Source organism: Engystomops pustulosus, chromosome 1, assembly GCF_040894005.1.
Source record: "Engystomops pustulosus chromosome 1, aEngPut4.maternal, whole genome shotgun sequence".
NCBI lineage: Eukaryota > Metazoa > Chordata > Amphibia > Anura > Leptodactylidae > Engystomops > Engystomops pustulosus.
The window spans coordinates 68,071,221-68,087,114 of NC_092411.1; the positions used below are offsets into that span (position 1 = coordinate 68,071,221).

Here is a 15,894-nt window from a genome sequence, read left to right on the forward strand (position 1 = left end):
TCTCGTGACACATTTTATGTCAAATTAGCTGAAACATTTGGATGATATCTTTTGCACTTAGTATTGTAAAAAAAAAAAAAAAAAAAAAAAAAAAAAATTGTGAAATTTAGCAAAAATGTAGAAAAATTCTCTATTTATTTAGAGTTCTAAATTCTATGCTTTTCAGACAGATAGTCAGACCACCCAAATAACTTCATAGCTAACATTTATGAAGGTCTGCTTTATATTGGAATGGTTTTTTTTATGCATCCTCTAATTTTTTCTAGGATGTTTTGGACCTTAAAATTTTGGGTGCAATTTTTACCCATTTTTATGAAAATCGACAAAAACCCATATTAGAGGGTCCTGCTCAGCTTTCAAGTGACTTTGAGAGACCTAAATAATAGTAACATCCCATAAATTACCCCATTATGGAAACTACACTCCTCAAATGTTGTTGTTTTTTCATATGTTGAGGGGTGTAGTTTTTTACTATTATTTAGGCCTCTATTAACCTTTAGGTGTTTCACAGGGGTTAAAACAAAATGGAGGTGGAATCTACAATTCATAAATTTTTTGGACAAAACATTCATTTTTGCCCAAAATTTCACAATGAATTACATGACTAAAAGCTCCACAATGTTTGATACCCAATTTCGCCCAAGTGTAGGGATACCCCATACGTGGTGGTAAACTTCTGTATGGGCACTCGACAGGTCATAGAATGGAATGCGGCATCATTCAGAGCAGATCTGCATTGGCACATTTTACAGGTTGTAAAATGTTTATTTGTTCATAATGTGGACATATAAGGGCTTATTGTTTTTCTGGGATGAGATCCACTTTCAAGGTACATCATTTAAGGGGGGCTCAATAGCTAATTGATAAGATTTGATTAACTCTTTCTTGGTGGGGGATACAAAAAGCATTAATTCTGATTTTTTTTTTTGGCCATTCACCATACCATAAACATGTGTTATCTATATTCTATGGGTCACTACGAATACGGCCATACTCCAGTTATATAGCTTTTTTTGCAGAATATGGAACTAATTTCTGAGAAATTCCTTTTTTTTTTTTTAATTGCCATGTTCTGAGACATTTAACATTTTTATTTTTTGTATGTACTTTTTAATCGCTATCCTGTCAGGAGAAAAGTTACTTTTTTCTTTTTTTTTTCTTTTTACGGTGTTCACCGTACGTGTACAGTAACAATTTATTTTATTGTACAGGTACGACAAAACTGATTATGTAGCATTGTTGTGGTGATTCCAGCTGTCACACACAGCAGGACGGCCCCCAGTAATCAGCAGCAGAGCCCATGCAATCACCACATCAGGATTCAGGCAGCAACCAATGGTGCAATTTCTCCCACCTAAAAGATAAGAGGCCTCTAATTGACATAAGTAGACCTCAACTACGAGAGACAATATGAGAAAACAAATCCATAAAATCACATTACCTGATTTTTAAAGAATTTATTTGCAAATTATGGAGGAAAACCTACGAGTAAGATTTCTGGCTCTCAAAGACCTGTAACTTTGTCTTTAAGAGGCTCCTCTGCCCTTCACTGGTTACCTGTAGTAATGGCTCCTGATAATCTCACCCCGTGGGGGTCAAAATCATCACAACAAAAATGAGCAAAAATCTCAGAACCACATGGGGGGACCTAATGAATGACCTGCAGAGAGCCGAGACCAATGCACAAAGGCTACTGTCAGTAACACACTATGCCGCCCGGGAGTCAGATCCTGCAGTGCCGAACATGCACCTCCCTGCTTAAGCCAATACATATTCGGGCCCATCTGAAGTTTGCTATAGAGCATTTGGACGTTCCACAAGAGTATTTGGAGAATGCCACATGGTCAGATGAAACAACTAGTTCTGTTTGGAGAGTAAATGCCGACGTGCATCCAAAGAACACCAGACCTACTATGAATCATGGTGGTGGCAACATCACGACGAGGGGCTAGGGGTCCAAGACGAATGATCTGTGTACATGAAAGAATGAATAAGGCCATGTATTGTGAGATTAAGTGCAAACCTCCTTCAGGGGCATTGATGATTTAACATGGCTGGGTCTTTCACCATGATAATGATCCCAAGCTCACCGCGGAGGCAATGAAGGAGTGGCCTTGTAAGAAGCATTTCAAGGTCTTGGAATGGCTCAACCCATCTCCACATCTCAATCCCATAGAAAAAGAGATCTGCGTTGAGGAATGGGCCAACATACCAGTAACAGTGTGTGCCAACCTTGTTTGACTTCTGTCTGCGTTATATATCCTTTGTTAGCAAAGTATTGAGATCAACTTGTTATTGACCAAATACTTAAAGTTTATTATATTGAGGAAAATTAAATTCCAACAATTTAATTTTCTGGATTTGTTTTAACATCGTTTCAGTTGGAAACCTCAACTTTTTTAGAGGGAGAACTAGCACAATTGGTGGCTGACTAAATACTCTCCTACCCGATTGCATTCTTTGGACCAGTACTAGCACTGGGATACTAAATATCTTAAGAACTTGTCCTATTTTGACACCAATAACTTTGATACTTTGGTATACAGACCTGTGTAAGGTATAATTTTTGTCTGAAAGTTTTCATTGCTACCATTTTGCTGACTGTAAAACTTCTTAAATCAGTTTAGTTTGGATGCCAACCATTTTGACTTCACAATATACAAATAAAATCCTGAACATGTTATATCAGTTCTATGGAAAGAAGTTTTTTTTTTTTTAATAAACGGTTTTATTGCAGAATCAGAATAGCAGAAAACATTACATTGACATTTTATGTTTTACAATTTAACATCAATATCGTGTTACAATCTCCATCAATTTATCTGCAAGAACATAAACTATAATAAAATAATGTGTCAATACCATCTAACTGGGTCTTTGGTTTCATTTTCTAATGTCGCTATTGTATTATATTCGAAGGTTTGTGTCACTGTCCCCTCTGTCATGTCCTGCTGGAGTGAAGCTTATTTATACCTTCAATTGTTTCTGTTGGTAGGCATCCAGTCTTCCTTGGTCTCAAGAGGGTGGTAAAGTCTGGGTTCCCATCTGGAGTCAAATTATAGTACTCTTTTTAAAGATGTTTTAGTGTGTAGCTCCACTGCTGTACTTATATTGTTCTCAAACTCTGTCTCATGGCCATCCTAAGTCTGGGGGGAGAGTAGTTGGTTCTCGGCGAGTTGCACCAATCCCCCCCCATATTTGGTCGCTTTTACCTGTGCTTATAGATAATCCGCTAGTATGGCAGAATTTGATTTACCTGAAGCTTCCACATGTGTAGGAGTGTTAGGTGAGTACCACCAAAGCGCAATGCATTTTCGGGGCAAAAACAATGTTTCTCTTAAGAAAATAAGAAGTGTGTTTTGAATTAGTTTTTACTGCACAGGGAAGGAGCTTGCTCCATCTACCCCCCCCCCCCATGTACACCCCTTCTTCCCCCGTGTACAGCACGGAACAGTGCCTCACATGTGGCATCGTACTGCTGCCATTGCTATCTAAGGGGACCCCAGATGGCCATGTGAATGAGGCCTTCGCCTCACTCCTACCATATAACACAGTGCTACTTTATTGGCGTATATGGCAGATTAGACAGACATTACAGATCTTTTTGAACACTCTGGCATCTTAGAGACTCCCAGCTGTCATTGGTCCCTGATGACGTCATATGGAACAAACCAATCCAAGACGTTGGCACCCACATTTAAATTATTAACCCCCCTGATCGATGCCAAAATACCCACCATGTATATAGAGGGCAGTGCAACTACACACCCCAGTGCCAGAAATCTCATGGCAGCAGTAAGTAGCTGGTGGTGTAAGATCGTAGGAAGGGATGACTAGTCTAAGGGTACCTGCACATCAGGATTTTGCATCATTTTTAAACCAAAAGTTATGGTCCAAAAGATGTAACATATGCGGATCTTTCCATTATACCTTTTCCACTGTTGGTTTTGGCTTAAAAACAACAATGGCAAAATTCTCACTAAATTCTAACAGTGTGCAGATACCCCAACTCTGCAACACTTTGACAAGTCTCCCTCAGGATTTCCAGAATATTACACAAGCCACTTTATTTCATTTGATTGCAGAAATGATCACTAGGTAAAAAAAAAAAACAAAAAAAAACACACACGACAATTAAAAGTAATAACCCAGTACTTGCTCTGCTTTATCACTTACCAAGCAGAGTATCAGGAGAAAACTGATGAGAATTAATGTAGATTCCCATGTGTCCATGGCTTTTGGGCAACTTGCACACAATGCAGGATCTATGTAGAAAGTCTGCATTTGTTCATTCCACAGTAATTACACATATTTGCTACAACAGGTTAGCAGAGCTCTTTGAATTCTGCTCAAAAAATGCATATGCTCCAGATTTTAATCTTTGCAACTCCAAAGCAGCTGCTGCAAAACGTGGCAATTTTTTTTAATCATATCCATCATGTTAATATAGTAGCACACTACATTCAAGCAGTGAATACCAAGAAGTTTAGTTAAAAAGGTAAGGGCTCTAATCTAATAAATATATGTATATGCACAATGAAGGCTTAACCAAGCATCTGACCCACACCTCAGAAATGTCATGGGTACAAATACAGGCATCTATTCTACAAATCAAGTAGTCATGGCACCTACACTCATATCCCCTTAACATGCACCACAAGGTTTGAGATTTTTACTGTAAAAAATATGAATAAAACAGTTATCAAAAACATCTCAAAAATAGTTTAATTCTGTAACCAAAGTTGTTTCACAAAACAAGAAAAACAAAATTACACATACATACAGCATAGGGTTAATATAAAAGAGGTTTTAAAGTGTCTAGTCTATCAAGAGGTCCAAGTGCGATCCATGAATATTCCCATCCCATTTGAGAGTAGCAACATTCAACAATCCATGAACAGTAGCAAAAGCCATCCAAGATTAAACTTCTGGCTGAGGTTAGTAGCCAAGCAGAACATTGTGAGGTTATTCGCTATGGCCCCACAGATTTTCATAAGGGCAAATGGCATTTAATGTTGATGCTTTTGGCAACGTTTCCTGTAACCAACTGTGAAACTCCAAGACCTCTTCACAATGCGAAGACTAGTTCTGTAAAGGAAGCCACTTCAGCTTTATTAAAGAAAAACAATAGAAACATATGCAAAAATATATATCTGAATAAATAAAGAACTCCTGGTGGGATTGAAAACCAATCTGCAGGTTTTGCAGTTAAAAATGTGAAGTCTATTATATATAATTTATAAAATAAACCAGTAAGTAAACTGCCCGCTGAGGGCAAGACAGAGGTCAGTGAAACGCCACACGCTGGGAGCCAAATTCTGCGCCTGCCTGTGAATGCTATTGCTCTTCAGATGGCTTAGTCCACTGCAATTAAAAAGATATAGTAACATTAATATTATGCATTACAGAGAAGATGGACAAGGTTAAGATAAGTATAAAAAAAACTTACTAGTTCATTCAAATGCCATTTCTTGACTTTTCCTAACACAGCGAGCAACTTTTCTTTTGAATTCACCATTTGGATCTTCTCTCCATTCTTTCTGTTACCAGAAAAGTGTAAGAAATAAATATTTTGTAATCTACTTAAATAAAGTATTCATTTGTGGATCATCTTTTTTTATCTATGGCTTTTGCAGCTGAAGACTATAAATGTATGCAACAATGACAGGATACAGCAGAAGTTTCCTATTGATTTCAATCCCATTTAAACGGAGCAGTGGCCACACAAAGCTATCTTTCTACATTAAAGGACACCTGTCATCAGGTCTGTGTCACTTGTCCTGTCACTACTACCTGTTGGAGCAGCTCACAAGGATCCCACCCCAGCCTTTATTTAGTTATTTCATACATTATTCATTGTAAAATCATCTATTCTTTATCATGTAAATGAGGCTGGTCACATGGTCAGAGGCAGTGATGTCACCACTGTCCCCCCTCCCCTCTCCTCCCCCTGCTCATGTCTGTGTGTAATGTATAGTAAAGCATGGCTAGTGTGTGCTGCATCTGCTGACATGCTGCATCCTAATATACAGGTGAGACACATCAGCTACACAAGTACCTGACATGTTCTGCTGTAACATGGCTGCCTGGAGCTGTTGTATCTCTCCTAAACACACACACATGCACACACAGGCTGCAGGGGGCGTGGCCACCAGCAAGCACATTATACAGCCTCACATCATTATACAGGCTGTCAGTCATGCACTGGGGGTGTGGCTGTGCCTCCCACTCATAAGGTGGCCAGCTTGAATATGCTAATGACTCATTGGACATTTCACAGGTCATTTGCATACAGCTTTAGGACCTCATTGCTTAGGTTTACAGGCATGTAGAGGGACAATGAAGGGATAGAGGCAATGCTCTCTAATGGCAGTTTATGAAAATATATTTAGTTTAGGGGGGTTATTTTGCATGACGGGTTCTCTAACTTTTGCATGAGTTCCAACATTACACAGCAATTCTTTCATGTGTAATGCATGATGAAGCTTTTCAATAATGTGCAGTGTGTGCCCCAAATCTGTTTATTACAACATGGTCCCATTTAACAAAATTAGAGAGTACCACTGACCAGGCACAGGACACTGCACAGCGTTTCTGGCTAATACACCACATGACCAGTTATGCCAATCCTGTTAGCCAGAGACTAACTTTTTTCCCCTCCCAAGAAAGGTTGATAAAGTCCTAGAAAACCTCTTAAGGGTTAATTACGGTGTGATATAACATGACCATGGACCAGTGTTTATGAAGCTTCCTGTTGCATGAAAGAATACCGGGAGGAATTGACAAAGAAAGTATATTGGAAAATTTTATGAATTCATTATACAATGAAACTGGAGGTACTTACTGCTGCATCTACATTGGCTGGAGAGTCACTGTTTGGGTCAGCAAGCATCGAAATAACACTGATCATTATGGTCTCCACAGTGTGAATGGGTAACCAGCGTTCCTCAGGCTTCTCATAGCCAAATTTATCTTCACCAGGCTCATGGAGAATAGATATACAGACATCACCGTTCTTTGCAACTGTTAATGGAACAGATAGATGAGTACAAAGACCATCACATGCAAAATCACCGAAAAGTAAAACAAAGAAAACAGACACTGCGTTTAGAGCCTACACTACAACCAATCCATGTCATGTACAATGTCATGCCCATCTTCCATGCCAGTACAGGTTACATAGGTTATCAACTGATAGAGATCTAGATATAGATATTGCATTTGCACATTACAGTGCATCTAACATTTCACAGGCTTTTTAGAAAGGGTTATACCCCACTAACCATATCCACAGAACAGAAAAGCCTAAGAATACAGGATACTTTGTTTCCAAGTAGACAAGCACATTTTATATTCATGACAAAAACAAAAACCTAAGGGGTTTTTCAGGATCTCAGAAAACCCCTTACAGTTAAAGTTAGTGGAAAAACCTTGACTGTTCACCGAACACAACTCAATGTCATTAAGTGGAGAAACCCATTGCATTCAACTGCACAGTAAACAGGGACTTCTCTTACCATTAGGATGCCAGATTTCTGTGATAAACTTCATTTTCGGAGGTCTCAGTGGATAGTCAACTGGGAAAGTAAGATGCACCTTGAAGAATCCACCCTCACTTCAAGAAGACAAAATATTCATATTAGAAGATCACATACAACATTATACTATCCCTCTTTGGTGCATAGATCCAATTCCACTTAAAAAAAAAAAAGACACCTTTGACAGATTCCATCAGCTCTAAACCCCCCCCCCCCCCAAAAAAAAAAAATGAATAAGTGAGGTCCCGATAGGAACCCATTACATGTCTCATGAGCTGATCGCCAAATGAAGAATTTCTAAATTGATAAGCAATATGTAAAATATTCACAGGACACAATTACCATTCATATATTTATTATAAAAACATTAAGGTCACCTAATTTATAAATTAGATGTGAAGTATTATAAATTGCTGTGTAAGCATCTCCGAATCAAGAACTTACAATAAAGTGTCCTGTGGCCCAATAAGCAGCACTTCCCATTTGTAGATATCATCGTCATCTATCAACCCAGCAGAAAATCCCTCAACAGGGTTCTTGTTCAGTTCTGAAAAATAAAGATGCAGAGGAAGGTTAACTTAACCCCTTAAGGACACAGCCTTTTTTTTCGCTCATGTTTTGCTCCCCACCTTCAAAAATCTATAACATTCAATTTTAGTGTACAAAGCTTATTTTTTGCGTAACAAATTTTACTTAAGTGTCGTTATTTATTAATCCATGCCGTGTACTAGGAAGCTGGAAAAAAATTCCAAGTGTGGTGAAAAACACATTTGCGCCACTTTCTTGTGGCCCGAGTTTTTCACGACTTTCAATATGCTTTTCAAATGTTATGTCTACTTTATTTCTTGGTTCAATATGATCACGTTAATACCAAATTTATATAGGTTTTGTTTAATTTGTGAAAATGTATTAAAAAGAATTTGTACGAAAAAAAATAAATTGTGTTTCACCATCTTCTGATGCCAATAACTTTTTCATACCTTGGTGTATGGTGCTGTGTAAAGTGTCATTTTTTGCAAGATGAGCTGATGGTTACATTGCTATTATTTTTTCATTTTGCGATTATTATCACACCATGTTAAGCGTTGAGTCTCTGCACCCACACAAATAGCCGAATAAATTGGCTGGGGATCTCCTCAGAACACAGAATCCACTTCATTGCCTAGTATAGGGGACTCCAGACTCTTCACCAAGAGCTGTGGTGCAATGGCTCCCTCATGGATGCTCTGAATGGGCCAGTATTAATCCCAACGCCTCATGCACACAAAGTATTATCCTCCTTGGCAAAAAACACTCAAAATTGTTGAGTGCATTACTCTTTTGGAAAAATGTTAGTGCAACTTCAGTGACTAGGACTGAGTAGTAGTAACAGATATCACCACTACAGAATGTGAAGAGCCAAGCGCCTCCACTACAGTACCAGCATAGTGATGAGGCCATGCATAACAGAAGAGCTCCAAAGAAATATCATATGCTTATCTGTATACTGTATTCCCCATGGAACAGATCCCAAGAAGTGACTGGCAGTGACACAACTTAAGGAAATCCACCATCAAAATTCATCTAAGATCCAGGCACTGTGCCAGTGGTAGTATTCCAAAATCAACTTTTAATGTCATCCTAATGAGCCTGAAGATTTACCCGAGCTCCTCTGATCTAGCTTTACACATCCCACCCACCCCCTGCTGCCTCAGCACGTGTGCAATAAGCAGTACATCCAGATCAGATGGGCTAGAGTAGCCACCAAGGCTCATTAGCACAATTTTAAACGTTGATTTTAGAAGGAAAGAGAATGAATAACACATAAGAGGATTACCACAGTCACAGTGCCTGGATATACACTCAGTGTTTGGCGTCAACAACATGAAAGCATGGATCCATCCTGCCTTGTATCAACGGTTCAGGCTGGTGGTGGTGTCATGGTGTGGGGAATATTTTCGTGGCACTCTTTGGACCCCTTGGTACCAATTGAGCATCGTTGCAATGCCACAGCCTACCTGAGTATTGTTGCTGACCATGTCCATCCCTTTATGACCACAATGTACCCAACATCTGATGGCTACTTTCAGCAGGATAATGCGCCATGTCATAAAGCTGGAATCATCTCAGACTGGTTTCTTGAACATGACAATGAGTTCACTGTACTCAAATGGCCTCCACAGTCACCAGATCTCAATCCAATAGAGCATCTTTGGGATGTGGTGGAACGGGAGATTCGCATCATGGATGTGCAGCCGACAAATCTGCGGCAACTGTGTGATGCCATCATGTCAATATGGACCAAAATCTCTGAGGAATGCTTCCAGCACCTTGTTGAATCTATGCCACAAAGAATTGAGGCAGTTCTGAAGGCAAAAGGGGGTCCAACCCGTTACTAGCATGGTGTACTTAATAAAGTGGCGCAATTGCCCCTTAGTTGTATACCTTGTGGCACATCTGATGACTACCAGATAGTAATGTGCCACTCAAACAAGCTGGGTCTTTCAGGTAAACCCAAGTCAGCACCAATTATTAAAGGAAATCAACCACTGAAAAACAAAAAAGTTAGAAATATTAATCTCTGCTCCTCATATTCTTGATCCCAGCACTTACACAATGGGATCACCAAGAAAAGAAACAGTAGCATGGCATACCCTGCCAGCGCTATGAGCACAGCCGTATACCGTCACACCCTGCCAGCGCACCATGAGCACAGCCGTACACCGCCATACCCTGCCAGCGCTATGAGCACAGCCGTACACCTCCATACCCTGCCAGCGCTATGAGCACAGCCGTATACCGTCATACCCTGCCAGTGCTATGAGCACAGCTGTATACCGTCATACCCTGCCAGTGCTATGAGCACAGCCGTATACCGCCATACCCTGCCAGTGCTATGAGCACAGCCGTATACCGCCATACCCTGCCAGCGCTATGAGCACAGCTGTATACCGCCATACCCTGCCAGCGCTATGGGCACAGCTGTATACCGCCATACCCTGCCAGCGCTATGGGCACAGCCGTATACCGTCACACCCTGCCAGCACTATGGGCACAGCCGTATACCGTCACACCCTGCCAGCGCTATGAGCACAGCCGTATACCGTCATACCCTGCCAGCGCTATGAGCACAGCCGTATACCGTCATACCCTGCCAGCGCTATGAGCACAGCCGTATACCGCCATACCCTGCCAGCGCTATGAGCACAGCTGTATACCGTCATACCCTGCCAGCGCTATGGGCACAGCTGTATACCGTCACACCCTGCCAGCGCTATGGGCACAGCTGTATACCGTCACACCCTGCCAGCGCTATGGGCACAGCTGTATACCGTCATACCCTGCCAGCGCTATGGGCACAGCCGTATACCGTCATACCCTGCCAGCGCTATGAGCACAGCCGTATACCGTCATACCCTGCCAGCGCTATGAGCACAGCCGTATACCGTCATACCCTGCCAGCGCTATGAGCACAGCCGTATACCGTCATACCCCGCCAGCGCTATGAGCACAGCCGTATACCGTCATACCCCGCCAGCGCTATGAGCACAGCTGTATACCGTCATACCCTGCCAGCGCTATGAGCACAGCCGTATACCGTCATACACTGGCACAGCCTAAGGTGAGCCTGGTAGTCAGCAGCTCTTCTCCATGACATGAGGCCTAAATATAGATGCCACGTTTAAGAATTAGCAGCTCACCGTCCAGAGCAGTACATGGCTGTACATGGCGCCTGCATAGAGCGGCGCTATGCGGGGGGCGAGGCCTGGCGGCCCGGGACTCCTATAGAGATAGTACATCACTTCACGCTCCATAAGCCCCGTATTGCCGCCGGTGCTGCGTCCTGTGCAGCCTCATGGTCGGGCAGGCGGAAACTACTGAAGCAAGAAGTTTCCTCACGAGCCGCCCACAAGTCTCCATAAACAATAGTGAGAGAGAGACAAAGAGCAGACTACGAGAGCCGGGGACATCACCTGCGAGCTGCTTCCTCAGGAGAAGGACAGACTGTTCTGACATGTTGAGGCCACTGCACCACTCCTGCTCTCCTCCGACAACCTGTCACCACAATTCTCCCTGCTCACCCCTTGCCTTGCACCACTTCCGCCCTTATAGATTTTAGTCCTGTCTCCGGAACGCATAAGCCCCGCCCTGATATGGAACGCATGATAAAGACCAAGCAGCCATTTTGAAAATAGTAGATGTCCCTTGTGTGCCTGCGCGGATACTGACAGAAACCAATGTCTGCCACAGTATACAGTTGTAATAATTTATAGGAAACAATGCACAGATAGGACTTATTTGTGGAAGGTGGGACATGTATGAGAACGTTTAGCTATAGTTACGTCTAAAGTGTAAAATGCGCAGGCGCAATTCGAACACCTATGATATTTTTCAAGTTTGGTCTTCAGTGAGCGCCATCATTTAACGCTAGCGGTGCTGGGTGGAGCTCCTGGACTGTGTACTGGAGACTGCGGGGATTCCTATCCGAGATGAGTGTGATAGATCATGTACGGGACATGGCTGCGGCCGGGCTGCACTCTAATGTGCGACTACTGAGCAGTCTGCTGCTGACCATGAGCAACAACAACCCGTGAGTGTCTGATAGACCGGCAGATGGTATAAGACTAGTGATGTACACACATACACCGCAAACCTCCCACCGTTTCAAAATGAGAAAGGGGGACAAAAATCGGATCCTTAGGCCACGCCCCTTTCTTCTTTTACATAAATTCACATCAAATTGCTTTTTTTCCTTTTTACCAATATGAAACTGTGCCAGCGTATGATAAAGGTCCTGCACCCCGCATTCCAACATGTACCCCTCACTATAAACACTGTATATATGTGTAACCCTCCCTCTACACACCGCATATACATGTACCCCTCACTTTAGATACACACTGCATATACATGTACCCCTCACTTTAGATACACACCGTGTATACATGTACCCCTCACTATAGATACACACTGCGTATACATGCAACCCTCACTAAAGACACACCGCATATACATGTCCTCCTCGCTATACACACAGGTTGTATACACCGTATACATGCGCCCATCACTATAAACACAGGCGGTATACACCATAGTATGAAGCCCCTCAGCCTCCACATGTCAGTGTGACAGACAGGGGCAGGTATCCATATGCAATGAGCTGTAGGGTCCCTGGGGAGCCTTTAGATAGCCCAGAGAATGGCAGCCACTGCACAACTCGGCTCCTGCAGCTCCAGGCAGGGCTGTCACTGGCACCTGCACAGACTGTAGCTAGCCCTCAGCCCTGACCTCTTACACAGCCACATCTCCCCTCTGCTGCCTTCTGCCTCATGAGTATTCAGCAGCTGGATAACAACACAAGTCCAAGCATTGCTGCAGGAAGGTGGCAGACGGGAGCTGGCTTGTCCGTAGCAGTGGAGGAACTCAGACATCCGTGTCAAAGCGTGGCACAGCGGGACAGTCTCTCAACCTCCCTGGATGGCGGGACAGCAGTGAAAAACCAGGACTGTCCCACTGAATCTGGGATGGTTGGGAGCTATGCAGCCGGGTGGTGCACGGTATCCCGTAGCAACTTTCAGCTTGACATCCCATAATGGCCTTGACCAGGGATAGCAAAACATGACTTATTCTTTCCTCCAGTCTAGAATAATAATACCGTATATATTTGTGTATAAGCCGAGTTTTTCAACACAAAAAATGTGATGAAAATCCTCAACTCGGCTTATATACGAGTCAATAGCCAGCCCAGCACTTTAAAAAAAAAAACAAAAAACTTATATACTCGCCCTCTGGTGGCCCCGATGTCAACGCGGGTCCTCTTCTGTCTTCTATTTTCATCTTTCTTCTGTAACATCCTGTAGGGCGCCGCCATGTTTTTCTCCCGCCGGGCGCATAGTCTGACGTCAGCAGCGGCCGCATAGTCTGACGTCAGCAGCGGCCGCGTCATACTATGCGCCTGCCGGCCGGGAAGTGGGTGCCGGCACCCTGCAGGATGTTACGGAATACAGAAGAAGACAGAAGAGGACCCGCGCTGACATCGGGGGAGCAGCGCTGCGCATCAGGGCCACCGAAGGGTGAGTATACAAGTTTTTTTTTTAGTTCTGGGCTGGCTGTATACTATTTGGAGCAGGCTGTACACTACACGGGGCAGGCTGGGCTGGCTGTATACTAGTGGGGGCGCCTTACTGCGCTTTACAATCATAGGAAACATATACAAATATAATATTACATTACAACTTAAACATAATTACCGTATTTTCCGGGCCATTAGGCGCACCGGAATATAAGGCGCATTAGTCCGATGCGCCTTATATATGTAATAATTCCATATATAAGGCGCATCGGACTATAAGGCGCGGGGTCCGGGGGCGTGTCGGAGGTCCGGGGGCGGAGCGGAGACGCGACGGGACGCGACGCGGAGAAGAGACGCGACCCGAAGACGAGACGCGGCGACGCGGGGAAGGTGAGTGGGGAAGGTGAGGGGGAGGTGGAGGAGGGCAGCGGACCATACTTACATAGGTCCCCGCTACCGGAGACAGCAGATCTCCAGCGGGAACTGCAGACCACGCGGCAGAAGTTGTTCGTGCCGCGTGGTCTGCAGTTCCCGCTGGAGATCTGCTGTCTCCGGTCTCCGGTAGCGGGGACCTATGTAAGTATGCTCCGCTGCCCAGCGCCATACATAGGGCGCACCGGACTATAAGGCGCACTTTGGATTTCCAAGGAAATCCAAGGCTTTTAAGTGCGCCTTATAGTCCGGAAAATACGGTATATGGAACTATAGGAGTGAGGGCCCAGTTCACAAAAGCTTACACTGTATGATGGGGTTTACACAAGAGGTATAAGAGCTTATATAATAGTCCAGATAGATTGAGAGAAGAGGTAGGGAGGTGCAGCACTTTGCATAGCTTTGTGGATGAGGGCGATTATTTTAAACTGTATTTGTAAGGGGACAGGCAGTGACTGGTATAGACTGAAGGCAATCGTGTAGCGTTTGTTCTAAAAGACCATCGTCGCTGCTGCATTAGATTGGAGAAGAGAGAGTTTAGTGAGTGGAAGACTGATTAGTAGGGAGTTACAGTAACATCCCTCAGGTCTAGTATCATATGATATCTATCATCATATGATACCATCGACAGCCGCCTGGAATACACAAGTGACAATATACCTGGTCTATGGCTTATTAAGTCTTGATGGGATATCTCATATCGCTCATCTTGTCTCTCATATTGCTCATCTTGTCTCAAATATGAGACAAGTTTTTTACTAAGAATGGAGAGGTCTGTAATTTTTATTGTAGGTACACTTCAGAATCTAAAAAAAAAGCCAAAAATATCATTGTACATTTTTTAACTAATTAGCATTTTATTGCATGAAATATTACCATATATAACTGAGTATAAGCCGAGACCCCTAATTTTAACACAAAAAAATAGTCAATAGGTTTTTCCAAAGTATAAGCCGAGGGTGGGAAATACATTGGTCACAGCCTCCCCAATATATAGCCTGGCAGCCCCCTGTAGTGTACAGCCTGGCAGCCCCCTGTAGTGTACAGCCCTCTATACAGCGATGCTCCGGCACATGCACATAGTAGAATGTCAGCGAGCAGCTGACGTCATGGTGCCTGTGACTGGCGGCGCAGGGACATGGAGCCAATGCCGGAGCATTGCTGTATAGAAGAGGACCTGTCAGGGGGGGGCCTCGGAAGGTGAGTACAGGGTTTGTTTCTTTTTTTTTCTGAAAAAACTTGTCTTATACTCAAGTATATACGGTAATTGATACTATAGATAAACAGGGGAGAAGTTTAATATATTCGAGGCTTTCAGGTTTCGAGGCTTTAGTTGGGCAACCTTTACTTTCAGCTCTCTCCAAAGATTTCTGTTTGGGTTCAGGGCTCTGGACTGGCTAGACTACTTCAGGATCGGGAAATGCTATATACATATGCCTATCCTTGGTTGCCCTGACTGTGTGTTTTGGGTCATTGTCATACTGAAATACCCACGACTCATCTTTAATGCTCTTACTGAGAGAAGGAGGTTTTTGTCCAAAATCTTGTTATCCCATCCATCCTCCTATCAATATGGTGCAGTCATCCTGTCCCCTTTGCAGAAAACCACCCCCAAAGTATGATGTTTCTACCACCACTTGCAAAATCAGCCTGGCATCAAATACTTTTTCCCCCATTGTAAATTTGGTGCTAACATGGAAATCTGCTGTTGTATGATACAGTTATGGTGATGCAACTAAGGAGTAGATGGGGGTGGGTGGGGTAGTGTCTAGAATATATGAAATCCAAATTCCTGTCCTTTGGATTTCTCTGTTATCCTTTTTGTGTGTGTGTGTGTGTGTGTGTGTGTTTTTTTATAGTATAATCCATTGT

The 15,894-nt window shown here is 43.0% G+C and overlaps 2 protein-coding genes across 2 annotated transcripts in view; one reads left to right on the top strand and one right to left on the bottom strand.

The window, feature by feature from the left end:
• Positions 1 to 4,699: 4,699 nt before the first annotated feature.
• LOC140122419 (ubiquitin-conjugating enzyme E2 G1-like) lies at positions 4,700 to 11,651 on the bottom strand. The gene is made up of 6 exons (XM_072143257.1): positions 11,492 to 11,651; positions 7,983 to 8,085; positions 7,518 to 7,615; positions 6,845 to 7,023; positions 5,450 to 5,540; positions 4,700 to 5,364 (listed from the first exon to the last, which is right to left on the bottom strand). Exons 1-5 carry the CDS (start codon positions 11,532 to 11,534, stop codon positions 5,454 to 5,456), a joined length of 510 nt encoding a protein of 169 aa, XP_071999358.1. The 5' UTR covers positions 11,535 to 11,651; the 3' UTR covers positions 4,700 to 5,364; positions 5,450 to 5,453.
• A 258-nt stretch (positions 11,652 to 11,909) lies between these two features.
• The window catches only part of ANAPC7 (anaphase promoting complex subunit 7), a 31,579-nt gene continuing 27,594 nt past the window's right edge, over positions 11,910 to 15,894 (top strand). Inside the window, exon 1 of the mRNA XM_072143242.1 lies at positions 11,910 to 12,108. Coding sequence (XP_071999343.1) covers positions 12,008 to 12,108 — 101 coding nt within the window. The 5' untranslated portion in view covers positions 11,910 to 12,007. The remainder of the gene's footprint in view (positions 12,109 to 15,894) is intronic.

Excerpts from the sequence above, each read along its gene's own strand:
- LOC140122419 (XM_072143257.1), bottom strand. The coding sequence starts at position 11,534 with ATGTCAGAACAGTCTGTCCTTCTCCTGAGGAAGCAGCTCGCAG. Across the intron at positions 7,616-7,982 it reads GGGCCACAGGACACTTTATT|TGAGGGTGGATTCTTCAAGG; the intron begins GTAAGTTCTTGA and ends GTCTTCTTGAAG. Across the intron at positions 5,541-6,844 it reads CAGCCAATGTAGATGCAGCA|AAAGAATGGAGAGAAGATCC; the intron begins GTAAGTACCTCC and ends TTCTGGTAACAG.